The sequence below is a fragment of the Acyrthosiphon pisum genome, chromosome A1, assembly GCF_005508785.2.
Source record: "Acyrthosiphon pisum isolate AL4f chromosome A1, pea_aphid_22Mar2018_4r6ur, whole genome shotgun sequence".
NCBI classification, from domain to species: domain Eukaryota; kingdom Metazoa; phylum Arthropoda; class Insecta; order Hemiptera; family Aphididae; genus Acyrthosiphon; species Acyrthosiphon pisum.
In genome coordinates this window covers 42,075,655-42,093,272 of record NC_042494.1, presented here as the reverse complement: position 1 = coordinate 42,093,272, position 17,618 = coordinate 42,075,655, and the positions used below count along the sequence as shown (strand labels likewise).

At 33.5% G+C, this 17,618-nt stretch overlaps 2 protein-coding genes and 1 long non-coding RNA gene across 3 annotated transcripts in view; 2 read left to right on the top strand and 1 right to left on the bottom strand.

Moving 5' to 3' along the window:
* LOC100164560 (transient receptor potential cation channel trpm) overlaps positions 1-2,238 on the top strand; it is a 10,588-nt gene extending 8,350 nt beyond the window's left edge. Inside the window, exons 22-25 of the mRNA XM_003245145.4 lie at positions 132-488; positions 547-1,178; positions 1,641-1,869; positions 1,931-2,238. Coding sequence (XP_003245193.1) covers positions 132-488; positions 547-1,178; positions 1,641-1,869; positions 1,931-2,056 — 1,344 coding nt within the window. The 3' untranslated portion in view covers positions 2,057-2,238. The remainder of the gene's footprint in view (positions 1-131; positions 489-546; positions 1,179-1,640; positions 1,870-1,930) is intronic.
* Positions 2,239-5,427: 3,189 nt separating this feature from the next.
* Positions 5,428-8,922, bottom strand: LOC100166574. The gene has a single exon (XM_003245144.4). The coding sequence runs from the start codon at positions 8,285-8,287 to the stop codon at positions 6,362-6,364; it is 1,926 nt and encodes a 641-aa protein (XP_003245192.1). The 5' UTR covers positions 8,288-8,922; the 3' UTR covers positions 5,428-6,361.
* Positions 8,923-8,964: 42 nt separating this feature from the next.
* LOC115033715 lies at positions 8,965-16,131 on the top strand. The gene is made up of 2 exons (XR_003839016.1): positions 8,965-9,464; positions 16,040-16,131. It is a non-coding gene; the product is annotated as an uncharacterized LOC115033715 (long non-coding RNA).
* Positions 16,132-17,618: the final 1,487 nt, after the last annotated feature.

The following is a 17,618-nucleotide window of genomic DNA, read 5'->3' as shown; positions in this document are numbered from 1 at the left end:
GTAGAATTAGCTATGTTACGCACTTGTAAGACGGAGACAACACATGTCCTCTTAAATCATTACTCTGAAGATTAAGATTTTGAATGCTGTTTGGTGTATACTGTATAATATTAGATACAATATTTTTTTAGGTATGGATGTTCCAGAGATTTACAGTTGTTATGGAGTATGAACAAAAGCCATCTCTTCCTCCGCCTTTAATTTTTTTTTGTCATGTTTTCCTATTAGCAAAGTATCTTTGTCGCAAAATTCAAGGCATTCAAGAGACTTATGACAATGGTTTAAAGTTATTTTTGGGTAATGAGGAATTAGAACAGCTTTACGATTTTGAAGAGGAATGTGTTGAAGGATATTTTCGTGAAAAAGATTACAAAGTTCAAATGTCTATGGAGGAAAGAATTAAGATGTCTTTAGAAAAAACTGAAAACATACAACAAAAAGTAGATGATATAAACCAGAAGGAAAACTTACAAAACTCATCAGTACAAGTATGATCAGTTTTTTAATTATAATTTATCAATTTATTTACAATTGACATAATTTTAGGCTTTAGAATTTCGACTTCACAAAATAGAAGACTTAATGGACCAAACATTGTCAACTTTAGGTGTAATACATCGATTTATGGCAACACAAAATGGTGACCAAGATAGTGGTAGTAGCAGCGACAATGCTCAGAAAAGAAGTAACTCTTATGAACCAGACTTTGATTCTGATCCAAAAATTCTTCCTATAACTGGTAGAACGAGATGTATTAGTGAACGATCAGATTTATTATCAGATATTTCAGATGCATTACCATCTGCTTATCGCAGAAAAAAAAAGTATTCATTTCATGAGAAACGTCCACCAAATTTCTCCGATAGCAACTTTTTACTGTCACAATTTGATGGTGTACCATCTTTTAATGATAAAGCGGGCATAGAATTATACAATTATGAAAGTCGCCGGATGTCAGTCAATTCAGCAAGAACAGTAGATAGAAAATTTGATACTGAAAGTACTTTATCACCAGATTTAAACAGCAAAGAAGTGGATGATATAGATAGCGGCGATATTGATTGCAAATTTGATAGTGGTGATCCAGCTATTGCTAGATCAAGTATAGATCGAACAATCTGGGTAGAGCCACTCATCAAAGTGTTTCCTCCAACACCTAACAGACAAGTTTACTCTAGGTATATTTTATGTATAATTTTAAGTATTTATTTATATTTAATACCATTACTTAGATGATATAAAATTTGATATATAATTTCAAAATAATGAATAAAAATTGTTATGTTTTGCAACTTTGCAATACATATTTTTGCAATTTAAACCATAATCAATTTTACTAATTTACATTTAGCATTTAAATAATAATTTTTTTTTTAATTATTATTTATATGTATCATAAATAATTTAATGTTCTTCATTAATAAACACTTTTACGGCTTTTGTACATAATATATAGGTTAGGTTAGACAAGATGTCTGGTTTTATACTACATTATCTTCTTATTTATGTTATTATAATAACATTATACTAATATCATAATCAAAAATAATATTAGTATTATGGGATATAAATATTATTATTTTTTTTTTAATTGCTAGTTTAAAAAACAGTTCTTTTATTAGTTGTTTTTGTTGTTGTAGCTTATTATCTCCACATTGTGACCATTCACCGAATCGAGGGAATACACCAGTACCCCGTACCAGGCATGCATCAGAGATGTCAAACCCAGAAATTGCTAGATACCTGGAAAAAGAACATCTTAGAGATGCAGAGGAAAATGATTACCATCTGATGGAAGGCTTGATAAAACAACATAAACAGAAGACTTCAAATACAATTGACATACCTATCAATGCCCATAATGATCATGTAAGTAATATTTTTTATGGTGTTAGTATGTTAATAGCAATAACATTTTACATAAATTCAGATGATCCGTCTACGAACACGTACAGATTTAGATCTAAATGAACCACTTTCCAACACTACAAATACAACGGAAAGCTCAACATCCTATAATCCGCTCAATAGCATGTCTTCCAAAAATTATGATTAAACCAAATATTATGTTTAAATCAATTAGTGAGTAGAGAATATTTTTTCATTAATTATTCTATTATCAATTTTATTTATTTGGGCTCTGATTCAAATTTTTTAGTGTACTTAATTCAATTGGGCAATACTATTGTATTATTATTATTATTTTTTTTTTTTATAAATTTATTTTCCATAAAAATTTTAATATGTATACAAATAGTTATAGTTACCTACCTACCTATTCCACATATGTTTTATTTTATGACTAAAAAAAATTCTAAACAATATTTAATTTTAGTTGTATACATTTTTCTATGCACAGTCTAGGTTAGAACATTAAAATATATTTTATATTTAAATGTAGGCTATTTTACCTAAATAATTTTAGTTTATTAAAATATTGTTTCATGGTCACAATCAATAATATTTATTGTTGTTTTTTCTTTTATTCATTTGTTATTAATTTTTATTGGATTAATTTGACTTCAAATTGCTCCTATATTTGGTTCCTACTGGGCTTATTTATTAAAAAAAAAAAAATCATGTCATTCATAAACATAGGTAAGTAAAGATAGGTCACAATAATACATTAATGCTTTTTAATATTCCATTATATTTATGTATTGAACTTATAATTATACATTACTATATTAGTTTTAAATTCTGAGCAGAGTGATGAATGTTTTTATTTTATAATGATGTGTTCTTTTTGTGCTTTGATTTTAAACTTCAATATCTTTTGTGGTAGGAAAGTAATTATAGTTGGTACTTTTGAGAGGTCAAAATTCTAAATACTTTTCTTAATAATTTTAAAAAATATAAAAAAAGGAAGAAGTAGGTAACCACTTTACTATACACTGTACAACATTAGGTGTCACTGTAATATTATGTATATATGTGTTAAATTTGACTTCAATGATAAATCATTGCATATATTTATATTACAATTAAAGTAATTTATTTTACTATTAGTACCTATTACGATAGGTTGATTAAATTTTTACCAAAAGCATTGCATTATTGCATTCATTATATCATTAATATTTAATTATAGTATATATTAATTATATTATGTATTGTTGTTATTAACTTTTCAGTCAATACCGACTTACCGTTGAACGGTGTGAAGAGGTTTGTGGTGTAAATAAGCAATACCTTATTCTAAATGTTTTAAAAATGTCATTGTGCTTATAAAATATAATAATACACATAAAAGTTTCAAGTCCCTGTCAACAATATTTTTGGGTAAACGGAAAATTGGCACGGTCTATTGTGTTTTGAATAAAATAAATGAAATAGGCGAAATATTGGTACATCAAAATATTTTATTTTCAATGTTTCAAAAAATGGGTCCAAAATTAAATTAAATATAAATTCACAAAATATAGGCAAGTGGGTGTTGCTCTGCTGTAGAGTAGGTTACAAGAGGATAACAGTAATAGATGGTTTTAAATTTGAATTCAATGATATAATATCATAGTCTAAGAAAAACGTTTCTGAGTGAAGACGGTTAGTCAGCCTTTGATATTACTAAAATACTAAGTATAATATTTGATGATAATATTGTGAATAAAGTAATTTATGTATATTCTATTTATGTGGAACATTGTTTTAAATTTTCAATCCTTAGCTATAAAAGTTGAATATTTTATAAATTTTTAACTACAAAATAATTATTAAATTTTAAATTTTATCGAAATTCGAATTTTAAATAGATACTTATAAAAGAAGATTGTGCCTATGTATTTTAATATTTTTCATCTACTATAATAACAATGTATCAGGAGCCTTGTATTAAATTTTCACGTATTTTTACCCAATAAATAAAATTTTATTAACAATTATAGAAAAAAAAAACTAAAAAAATTAGAAACTGAAAATGTCCATAAACAATTCAAAAGAAATAAAAATGGTTTGAAAATTTTTTGTTTATAGAAAATGCTAATATAAACATTCAGTGAAAAACTTTCATGTATGTCATTTTTTTAGAGTTACACCAAAAACCAGAATCGATTTTGTCGAAATCTATTCTGCGTAAAATTACCGGTTTTCCTTAATTTTTTTTCCCCAGCGCATTTCAAAACTACTGTGAATTTTAACTAGATTCACTTTCCCATCCATACAAGATACTGAAGTTGAAAATTGAAGCATTATTTCTCCTACTTATCGAGTATACATGAACATGTGTAGGTATCTAATTTCGTCAAAATCTGAACCTCAAATGTTTGTAAAAAAATTCGTGCCTTTCTATTTTAATTATTTTTAGATATCTATAATAACAACTTATGAGGAACCTTGTTAACTCTTTTATGGATGTTAAAGTTCAGCACACAAACTTACAGTAGAAGTACCTATAAGTACCAACATTTTTTTATACATAAACACACGTTTTCAATGCATTAACATGATGAAAAAATCGCATGTATTGGTAAAATGTATATTTGATCCTAAATGACACTTGAGTATCAGAATTTTTTTTTGGAATTACAACTATAGGTAGGATCATATGGTTGAAACTGTTTGAAGACTCGAGTTTTGGTTTGTATAATAATTATAAATCTAAACTATCTTACTAACTTTCTATATGTTGCATAAATTCTAAAATCTTGACCACTAATGGGACTTATTCCAAGAGTTGGTTTTATATTATTAAGAGTTAAATTTAAGTGACCGGATAGTAAGACTAACTGAAAAAAAATCGAGCTAGAATCTGTGAAGGAGTTGGAAATGGATGTCATATACATTCTTATAATCTTATATAATTATATCTCTATACGAGTATATGACTCCAAAATTCTGGAATGTAAATCATAACCGTCAGCCAGTTGATCGTAATAAAAAAATATATAACAGCATAAATACCTCATCTGAAATTATATAATCAGTAAAATAAATAAATCACACTGATTAAGTTAGATCATACTTTTCAGTCGCCAAATCTGAAGTATGTTAGGTAGGTATTATTGAATTATGTTATAATATTTATATTTGTTTGCTCTTTGAAACTTGGATTGGCTTTAGCAATTTTCATTTCTCAGACGCTTTAAAAGTTTAAAAATCAGGTGGCATCATAGACAAGTATAATATATGACGTATTGTCGTGCATAAAGTAAGAAACGTTATGGTGCGGTACGCCGGTGCAACCGAATACGACGGAAGATTAACCCTTCCACTGAATTCTTATCATTTAAATAGTCATCAGTCACGTGACGCACACAGACTATATTATTATGTCTATAATATACGACGATAATAATTTGTTAACATTACCTGCAGACTGCAGTTGTAGGCATCGTGCTCCGAACTACCATGGTACCTACTGCAGTACTAAAGAGCTTAGAGCTGAGCAAAACTGCATTTTGTGGTATAAAAAAAATAACGTCCATCGTATGTAAGTATATAATATATTACGTTTATTTTCATAAATATAAATAAATAAACCAAATGTCATTAATACGACATATTATGGTCTTACAATATACCGGTAACATAATATTATACTTCGATAATAATAACTTAATAAATTAAATGCCTACATCGACAATATAGTAATGATAATGATATCATCATATAAATAGATTAATATTATTTTAATTTCAAGCGAATAATATTGATAAATAATAAATACAAATAAATAATTAAATAAATATAGGTATACAAATAAACATATTATAAATATGGTATTAGTACCTATGCCATCATAATAAATATTAAATAAATTAACGCAGAATCGAAAAATATTAAATAAATTAACGCGGAATCGAAGCTCCTGCAAACCACCGAGGTAGGTATATTAATATATTATACTATGGATATAAATATAAAGTGTACCTAAACCTCGACTTCTACAAAGTATAAACGATAAAACAAGAAAATACTCGCACGCCAATATATGATGCCTGCATTCGACAAATAAAATCGTACAGCCGATAAAATTTGTCAATTTACACACATATTTAATACCTATAGCATGTTTTTGACATAAAAATAAATTATATATTATATGGACCCTACTGCCGATTGAACGGCAGAGAAGTCGCCTTTTGTTCCTTAAATTCATTTTTATTTTACAAGTACCTAAATATCCAAACCGCTTAAATTAAAAACTAATCATATATTATACCTATATCAGATATTAAAAATACCTATTATATTATATTATTATATAGATCGATATAATTTTTTTTTTGTAAATTTTTTTTTTCCTTGCTTCGGGTCCCTCAAATCCGCGTCGTTGCCGTATACATTAATAATAATAAATATTGATAATCATAATAATGTAATATTATTCTTAATTATCATCGTGTCGTTGTCGTACAGCTGTTCATTCGTAAAGGGTGGAGTCCAACATCGGCTCCCTCTGGAAACCGCGGCTGCCACAACCGTCTGGGCCCTTGGGCATCCTGACCACGTTATCCGGCGTCACGAGGCCCAAACTGGGGCGGCGGCCCCTGCCACCCGATGAATCGGAGTCGACAGATAGGCGCCGGCCCATGCCTCCCTCGCCCATTGACGACGAGCTGCTCTTGCGCGACCAGTTGTGGAATCCATCCCGCTGCTGGCTGCCGCAACAGAAGTCCGACGTCGAGTCCTTGCGCATTATCATATCGCCGCCGCCGCCGCTGCTGCTGCTGCTACTGCTGCACCGCCTCATGTCGTAGTGGTGCCCGTTGTCCTGTGTCGAATGTCTGCGCATGGCCACTGGCTGTTGCTGCGGCTGTGGCGGCTGGTTGTGGCCACAACAACAGCACGATTGCTGTTGCTGCTGCTGCTGCTGTTCGGGGCCGCGGTTGGCCAACGAAAAGCGGCGCATTCCAAACGTTTCCGGTATGGACACGCCGCTGCTGGAACGCGATCTGCCCGAGTAATAGCTTTCAGAGCTCGAGTCCCAGCCAGACGACATGCGCCTGTTGTGACCGTAATCGCCGGGCTGCTGCATGTGATGCTGCGGTGGTGGTACGTACGAGTCGCGTCGAGAGTACCCAGACGCGGAGCTGTCGGTGCCGGAGTCCCTGGACCATCTGCGCTGGTTCCAAGACGAGTCGGACCGCATGAGGGTGTTGGCCGACACCTTACGCTGCATGCGCATCTTTTGCCTGTCTTCCGCCTCGGAACCACTCTGGCACGACGATGAGTATTCCGAGTCGAATAGCCGGTTCATCGGCGACTTCTTGGCGGCCGCTGTGGCCTTCTTCTTGGACGCGGGAGCGTTGAGCTCGAGCACGCACATGGACTGTCCGTCCTTGGCCTTTTCCGCGGTCCAATCTTTGCTCATCGCGTTGTGCGCTGACTCGGTGCGCACGAACTCGATCAGAGCGCTCACGTTGCTGCCCATTTCCGGGTGCTTGTTGACGAAATGACGGACATCCGACGGTATGGGGTTGCCGGGACGGAGCACACGGATCAGCGCGATCTCACCACATCCGCGGAATAACTCGGCCACCGACTCGATGGTAACCGGTTTCTCCTCGGCCAGGTTGATAGCCACGACGGTCCGGGACGGTGTCGTCTGGTCGTACGCGGGCAGCGGCTCCTTGCGCCTCAGCTTTGTTCCGGATTCGTTTACCTCAAGCTTTTCCGACCTGGTTATGGCGTACGCGACTGCCCGCCAGTCTTTCGCCAGGTGCTTGACCCGCTTGAACGATGAGATGAGCTTCAGCGACACGTATCCTTCCTTGTTTCGGCGGACATGTTTTAATAAAAACGCGTCTTTAACGATGTTCGCGTCCGAGAAGTAAAACTCCACCTGGTCAAGTATGCGCTTGGTGGTCTCCTCGTCTGGCGCTACGAACGGTGCGGACTCGTCACCGGACTTGAGCTGACCGCCCTCGTACGCTGAATCGGACGAATCCGTGTTATTGATGGCGGCGGCCGCGGAAGCGGCCGAATGGTGCCGGCCACCATCATCAGTGCCGGACCCGCTGGAGTTGTTGGCCGATGACATGCCGCCGGTGTGGCTCAGCGAACGCGGGTAAAATGGTGCCGCGTCGTAAGAAAGCGATATGTCACTGTCCACTGACGATACGCTGGCGCGCTTCAAGTCAAATGACTTACCGACGATCGGCAATGGGGCGGAGACTGCGGACGTCTTGGACACGGGCAGTGGTGCTACAATCTCTTCGGTAAAGTCTTGGTCGACGGTGGACGGGGAAGTCACTACAGGACTTTGCTGCTGTTGTTTTTCTTCGACGACGGATGCGATCTCTTGCTTGATCTGTTCCGTTTCGACTGATGCGATCGTTGCTGCCATCGTTTGCGCGTGAACATTCACCACATCACACGGAACACGCGACGGCGGAGGTCGAAACGCGAATACTTGGTATCAGGTAAGTAGGTGGGTATGTTCTTGTGTTTCAAATTGCACTATGCGCACAGACACACGCGCACTTGCCGTTAGTACACGAACACACACACACGCACGTGAAACGGGTTTTTCCAAAACGCACGCGTCTTATGTGTCGCTGTCGACACGTGTAGAAATCGAAAGTAACACACGCGAGCTCACACTGAAATGCGCGCGCGGCAACCCCCCCGAACACTATATAATACTATGATAATAACTGTATGCAGTTATGTATTATTATCGAGTTATTCTGTTGCGGCGGCGGTCACACTCGCGCACTCCGCAGTCCGAACGAAAAATCGCTGTCGTACACGACGAAGATCGGAAGACCACGACGGGACGACTGTGTATATTATTCGAACGAGACGCACCCCCTGGCTGCAGGTGGCGGCTGTGCGGGCTATAGTATATGGTGACGGCGGCGTCGACGATCGGTGTCCGCGGTCGTCTGTGCGGCGTCAGCGCGGGATTTATGGTGTCGGTGGCGACGGGTCGCGTATTTAATCTACGGCTGTACGTATTAAAAAATCAACTAAAACGCTGCCGCGGCGTTCACCTGCTTATATAACATGTGCGCCAATCCGTCCAGGGTTATTGGACCGCCGGCGGTTCAATGTCGCCGGGCCCCCACCGCGGCCGCCGGCGTAACGCCGTGCGTCGGCCCGTCCGCCGTCGTGTCGTGTTGTCCCGGGCGCGCGGCGAGCGAGAGAGCGAGAGCGAGCCGGCTTTATCCCGCGCACACGCATATGATGTGTGGGGTGTGTGTGTGTGTGTGTGTGTATGGTACACCGATTTGCGCCTTTTACTCTCGACGACGACGGCGGTGGCGGTTACGCGTTGTTGTTTACTTCACTTCCGATTCGCACTATCCCGCACGCTCGTCGTTATAATATGCGCGCGCGTTCTCTTCCTTGTTCCGGACAACGCGGCATTGAGACTTTAATGTACATGTAATGTCGAAGTGTTTGCGAGTGTGTGTGTCTGTGTGTGTGTATGAGTGTGAGTGTACGCCCAGGACCTTGGGCGTGAAGGTGGCCGCTTGGATCGAGTCTGTATATTATCTCCTTTATTATACATAATAAAGGTATATATAATATATTATTATTATTATTATTCGAACAAACGTCGTGGTCGCCACAAACCATATTATGCATATATTATTATATATATATATATACAACCGCACAGGTATAATATATAATATCGTGAAGATACGCGTGCCCTTAATATTAATAGGAAAAAAATTGTATGCATATTATGTCTATATAATATGATATTATATTATATAAGGTTAGGTTAAGTTACACTTGATTTTTGTTTTTTTTTTAGATTTTATATGGGTATTTCGTAAAATTCGTATGTATATACTATATATTATTATTATATAGGTTTACTGTACGCAGTGAGTAAACTAAAGGTCCTTCGGACGAATTTGGTACATTTTTACGCTTAACCCCCCACCCACCCCCGCGATGATATTGGGCAGGTAGATATATTCAATATTGCAATATATAATATTATACATCTGTGCTCCGCGCGGAAATACAAAACAATAGAAATTATAATCTTGTAAAGTATTGTAACGCACAGTCGAGTGTATATCTTAATGTTCTACATACTTCTCCGAATTCGTCCTTGATTGTTATATATTTTTTTTCAAATCCTTTTTCGGCGACGACATCTTTGATTTTCGGGGGCTGTCCATGACGACTAGACTTTAAGACACACAGTGTACCAGCCGTATAGCCGTCAGACAATGTCATTTTATGATCGGACCCTAGAACGGTTATCTTTAAATATTATAACAGATCTCTTATATTTCACTCCATATGGACATTTTTATTTAAACGCCCTTTACGTACCTGTGCGCATTAATATTTTAGATTCTAAACGGTGCGATTAATATTACTAATGTATTTATTCTTTTACTAGGTATCTAGCATACAGTTGTATGTGATTATTTATTGATTCATGTTTAACACACACACACGCAATTAGTTATTAAATAGGCACCCATGGTTTAAATTACATCACATACATTTCGGTAATTATACCATTATTTGGAGAATAGATACCTATTATAGAAATACCGAATACACTGTGATAAATTCAATTACTCATACCTGAACCGGCTTAATCAAATCGATTCCAGATCTAATGTTTGCATTATAATATTATATAATAGGTACCTAGCTAATAAGTAATCACTATCAACCAGTTTTTAAAAATGTACCTTACATTTTACAATATCTCCGATATCGAAAGTATTTTAGCATTCTGTTTCTATAATTATTCTTTACTCTGTACTCATTTACATATTATACATATTTAGTTTTTCTCAGCGATTTAACTACTGCCTTGAAGATCCAATGGAATCAACCTTTTTCTTTAAATAATATAATTTAAATATAAAATAAATTATTAATGTACTGTTTTTAATATCTTAGGTGTATATTTTATTTAATTATATAACAGTTTGACAATAAATTTAACATTTATTTTTTATTTTTATTAATTAACAATCGTGTCATATTAATTTAATTATAGTAGGTCTGTAATAGACAAATTAGATCCAAACGTTATGCGTAACACGCATTATTTTAATGTTTAAATATTATGGTTTGTAGATTATCCTTGAATGAGTATTTACATTTTAAAGTTTATTAAAATGTTTCCATATTATTTGGGGTACCTACGTGCTCAAACATTTTACACGTATACCTATTACCTATGAGGTAAATATAAATATATTTAGGCATCTAGTCATCTAGGAGGCAATAATAAGAAAATAGATATTCGGCGTGCGTGAGTGTGTGTGTGTGCGTGTGTGTCTGCACGTGTGTTTTATATTTTTCAACTCTTTCGAAATAAACATTTATGTTCTGATACCATGCCCTTTAAATTCAAAGCCTTGACTTTTAAGGTTTTTCGTATAATATGTTATCAGTGAGAAGCGTTAACATGTTTTCGTTCCTCTGTTCTACATTTATCACCGTGCTCGTAGGCCATTTTGCATTGAACCGACGCACCAACCTGCATATTATCAGTTATTAAAGCACAAAAAGCAAGTTTCGATAACGCGAGAAAATTTCCCTTGAAATTAACTTTGTAAGGGCACACACAACATCAATAGATGCCTATAGGTATTACGATTCAATATATTATACTATTATTTTACATATATTAGGTACCTACATAAAGGTTTATAATAATATCTAATATGCACAAGTATAGATCGTGTATCATAATATTTACAGATCAAATATTACGTATTAAAAAAAAAATCAAATGTAGGTAGGTGGTAGGTAATTTTTTATTAAATTTAAATGGGTTATATAGATTATGGATGTCTAGGTCACATTTATATAAATTCAAGAATATCCTTTTTGTAAATCAATTTCAGTGTAAGTAGTAGTTTTATTCCGCTGATAGAGACTATTTTCTCGACCTTTGAGAACACAACAAAATGTGTTCGGCAATTAGCGTTTTACAATGAATACTCGCGCGATATCGCAATCAAAAAACATATTTACGCCAAACAAGACCAAAGGCTACCGGGTCATTGCCGCGTGTATTCCGAACACGTTAATTAAACGGTATGTGTGCTGATCTAATCCGAATATTGTTGATTTACTCGGAGAAAAATCGTACCCAAACCGGTACGTTACCTATACCATTGATTATAAATACTAGTATTTATGATCAATGCATATACCTATATGGGTGGTATATATTGCGTGCATAATATTATATGAATTACACGATGATATAATAATGTATAGTATGATGCTCGCGCCGTCCTCACTAAAAACTGTTGCTAATATTCCTACAGGTATTTCGTTGCTGTTTAGATACCTATACCAAAAATAGGTACCTAATATACCTTATGCGACTTGCGGATTTATGCGGACAGTCCTATAAAAAACGTATCTGCTTGAGATCCGAATAGTACCTACAAAAAACCGAAACACGTTACAATTTATTCACAATAACGTACGAAACAAGCCGGTGACAAAGACACAGCATGCTCTCGGCGTTTAAATTGCTGTAGGTAAATAGGTAGGCGTACCCCTCGCAGGTCTTCCTTCATTCGCGCGCGTTAAACCGTTCAAGGCGAACGCAAACCGAGAACGCATTGTCACAACGTTTAAGTGTATAGGTACGATCCAGAATAAAGAATTAAACGCGGCAATGTTTTAAACAAAATATATTTTATTTTTCTGACAAAATGTAGGTAGGTATTAATGTATTATAGCTATAGCATGTCGACGTCGCTTTCGGTTTGGTCATTTGCGTTTTCGTGTGTTTAAATAAATTATATATTATATTGTGTGGCACTGTGCTACGGGTAAAGTGTTATGCCAGGTCGATACACGTCTGACATTCTGACTGTAATATTATTATAATAAATTACATTATTTCAGCTACATGTCGTATAGTAGTTTCGTAGTTCGTACCTATATATATTATACAAACGTTCTGATTATTATCGTTCGATAATAAATACCATTATAATTATTATTATACCGTTTTCACTTTTAAGAATATCTGTCACGTTTACCGAGGCAATAAATTAACAATATGAAATATGAAACATTCATTTTTTTAATATTTTTTTTTTTTTGTGATCTAGCTTTCTTAGCTTATAAATTATATTAGTAACAACTTATAATAACAACAATTTGTAAATATGTCACAAAAATATTTGAATCGTGAAAACGTCCATATTATAGAGTGAAGTGGGTACCCACTATAATAATGCTTATTATTATCATAAAACAGTATATTATTAAATCCAGGAAGCGAAATTCACTTCGGTTGTAGCCAACGAGATTTGGGCGATAGTGCGTGATCTAGGAGAATTCAGGGTCACCGAGTTCGAAAACAATTTGTATGACCAACGGTAATCATTATTTAAATTCCCACCGACCTACAATTTCTTTACGTATCAAGACTGTACAGTAAAAAGGGAAAAGTATAACATTTCGACAAACCAAACCTTACGTAAATTGATTATTTATTACTCGTATTGTAACTTACAATATACCTATACTGATATACAGTAATAACTAATTAGATTATGATATGTAGGTACTGTGTTGGTTTTATGTTTTTATTGCATGAAATATAACATTGGTACGCTGAAATAGGTATTTATTAGCTTTTTTTAACGTAATCATTATTAAAATTTGATTTTTTACCACAAATTACACAATATCTACATGTTGTCTACCTGTATAATATTCTCATAATAAGTTGTCACGCATCGTATACAGAATATATAGTCAATATACATGGTGAAATTGTATTTTATTAGTTACGGCGTTAGGCTATTCCTCATAGTGGCTAATGGTCAGAGAATCATATCGGCATATCGAAACATTTATATAATTATTGGTTTAAGACAAGACAAGTTAGAAAAAGTTTTCACCTTAGAAAAAGCTTGAAACCTATATCAATTAAACTATATATTACTGAATAATATTTGGTTTTTCTAAACGTATTTGGGTAGTCTATATATATCTAACCTGCAGTAACTTTTCTATTATTATTAAAAGTATACCTTTATATTACCTATATTATTATGTTGTATTTAGGTATTGGTATAACTTATACCTGAATATAATACGTTAGAATTAGGAAAAATTTAGCATATTCCATATTTGCGCAAAACTAATTCGATTCCGGCAAGTAATTTAAAAATATATTTATAGGTACCTAATACCTGTAAACTGTATAATAAAGTATTCAAAAATTCAATATTTTTATGACATTATATTAGTTTCAACGATATAATATAATACATATTACATGTACCGGTATCAGTTTTTATTTTCGCCTCATTAACCGACCTCGTACAAGGATAGGTTAGGTACCTACCTATAACGCCAACACGACGGCTCAAACAGAACCACACGAAGTATTATATACCTAGTTGCTAGTAAACTCAATAATATATTATACCCCTGTACGAGCGACGAGTGTAGAATGAAAATAAAATTGTTCAATACCATTGGTCAAGGCAATTGAAATACCAGCTGACAATGAAATCCAAATAGATTATTCCGTGTAGCGATATTCGTCCTACACTGAACGATAAATGATTGTAGCTGACGGTATAATATTAAAAACATAATAATTTTTTGTAATAATAATAATAATAACACATTACAAATTAATATCGCTTTTCGTCGACCAATTAGATACCAAATATTATTATACCTATGGTTAAATTATGAAAAAATACGTTTGTTTAAACCATATCAAAACTTATACCTACCTATTATTATCTAAGTACATTATTTTATACATTTTACAGAAAACGAAAAATCATTGTAATAATATAATATAAACAAATTATAACTTTGTTAATGAGCAATGTTTAAATATCCGCGATTTGCTCTAGATCGCTATCTCTATATAATTTCTGCAGTTATAGCTAGATATATGTAGGAAATTAAGTTCCGGTTAAGCAGAATATTCATGTAGATGCCGGTTCGATAATTCCGACAGTCATAAGAATTTTCATGGTTTTTTACAATGTATTGTTTATATTATAATGTTAATTTTCCTTCTTATTCGTACTTACTATAATTTAATGTGATTAAAAAACTGTGTTAAATAATTCATATTGCTGATTAAAATTGCAGCATTTGAAGCGTAAGGATATAATTATATGTATGGTGTAGGTACTTTCGATTTTCGTCGTATAGGAACACTTTAAAAATAAAAGCTAATTTTTTATTTGAATTATGATCAAATAACACATATAATATATATATAAAGTAGTGTATCATATTACATGTATAATTTTTATAGGCAGTTTATTAGTCAATAGTTTGTAACAGGCAAATCTGGAAATTTATTAGTCGTTATTACCTACAGTTCGATGTATACGTGCAGGTCGTGCCATTAATATTAAATTAATAGATTCAAAAAAAACTGTAACAATTAGACATTAGGTACCTATTATAAAAATTGAATGACCTTAAATACATTTAATATATAATAATATCAATAATGATATGTGACTAAATAAACACTGATAAATGATATAGATATAAATAATAAGATATACTGAAGAATTCAATTTATAAATATAATTTGACAACAAATTGGCTAAATGTAATTTGATTTTGCACCAAAGTAGAGGTACAGAATTCGCACTAAGCGTTGATGGAAAATATTAAAATAAAATAACACCACACGGTGTCTTTTATGACTGAATACACTATTACACTAATCAACTATATAGGTAGGCAAATGTGCAGGGCTTTAACTATATAGGTACTATTATTATTATTGTTTATTTCTTCGAAAATATAATGACCCCACTGAACAGGTATAGTTAAAAGGCAATTTTTTTAAACTAGTTAGTAAATTTTCCAATCAAATTAGTTAATTAACAGTTGAAATAACTTAGCTTTTCTCAGTTGATTCTAAAACATTTCATCAAGTTAAACATTTTGAAGGTAATTCTTTTTTCCATTTTAATTTTTAGCTTATATTTAGAGTTAAATATATGATTTGTTAACTGCTAACTTCTAACTTATCAATCTTGTGTTTTCTTAACTTAACTCAAGTTAATTATTTTCATTAACTGGCAACCTTTGTATATGGATAACCTAACCTAACAAGAAGGTATATAATATTTTTCAGATGATCGAGTGCAGTTCGAAAAACACCGAGCAACCCATATCATATTATATCAAACTATGCCTACCAAAGTAAATATTTAATTAGTAAGTAATTCAGTATGTATTTAACACTTTTTTAATTTTGGCTAGTTGGATAGGTAGGTATTTTAGGTTGGTTCTTATATACTGTTTTATATATATTTAATATACGTTTATGATGGGCGATGGTGACTAAACATTAAAGTATCCATATGGATATTGATCACACTGATTGTACTTATTTAGAAAAATAAAGTTTGTATTTATATATAATAATAGGATAAACTTTAAAGTATTATAATATATTTATATGGTAAAACGCTATGTAATTTTTAGATCTGCCCATCATAATAATTATTAGACAACCATAATACCGGAAAAGCGTTTGGAAGATAAAAAATATTACAAACTTGTGTAAAATTGTTAAATTATATCGAAGACCTATTCCTCATACACATCACTAGTATATTATTATATGCTATTATATATTCACTATGCAATATGATTTATGGTTATTAAACTACCATTAAATAATTAGTAAAATATACTGTTTGACACCTCCACAGAGAAGTTTGTTTAATGCATAAGTAACGTCGTGTAACATTGCAATAAAAATGACACCAGAAAAATATTATGCCTACTATAGTAATACTATACGTATACCATAATAATGCAGCATGTTAATATACTGATGCAGTAGCACGCACAGGATATTTTTGAGAGGGGACTCATAATAGTTGGTGGGATAGTTACCTATAGTAGGTACTAGGTAATAGGTATACCTATACATAAATACTGTGAAATTCGGTAAGATAATTTTCACGAAGTAAGGAACTTTTCGGAAGGGGTGGAGGCGTGCAGCTATGACCAGTGGTATCGATGTGCACAATAGTGGTGCAAATAACCTTAACATTTACAGGGGTCTGTGGCTGCTTCATAATTTTTTTCAAAAAGAGCCACCCTCCTTGTTGTTGTTAGATGATGTACCTAGTACTTACCTATTGAAATAACTTTTCACATGAACACATTCCGTCTATAAGCGTACCTAAACATTATACGATTACAGTAATATATATCATTATAAATTCGTAAATAGTATACCTATATACATATTATATTGTAATATTGTATCTACACATATAAATGTTAACAATGTATGCGTGAGTCGCGTATCCACGGGAATGGCTGTAGGGGTTGAGCTCTTTTAAAATCCCTTCAGTTATTAATTGTATAGGTACTATAGTGTATAGGACACAGGTACATATATATGTGCAGGATATTTAAATTAATGTTTGATGCGTATCTAAAATACAACAGAGCTCATATAGATATGAGGTGGTTTATTTGAACCCCTAAAATTTCCACCGTCGATTGATATCTGTAAACATAGTGTGTATTTACTGGATATTTGGGAGTAATGTGCAGTAAGTAACAGTGTGTAACGCGTTTATATACTTAATAAAAGCAAAACCTATATTAATATTTTTAAATGATCACTGTAAGTGTTCATAAATATATATATATCTATATTGTCTAATGAAATTTTACTTATTATGTTAAAT

Bases quoted from the DNA above. Each gene is read 5' to 3' on its own strand.
- LOC100166574 (XM_003245144.4), bottom strand. From the start codon at position 8,287: ATGGCAGCAACGATCGCATCAGTCGAAACGGAACAGATCAAGCAAGAG.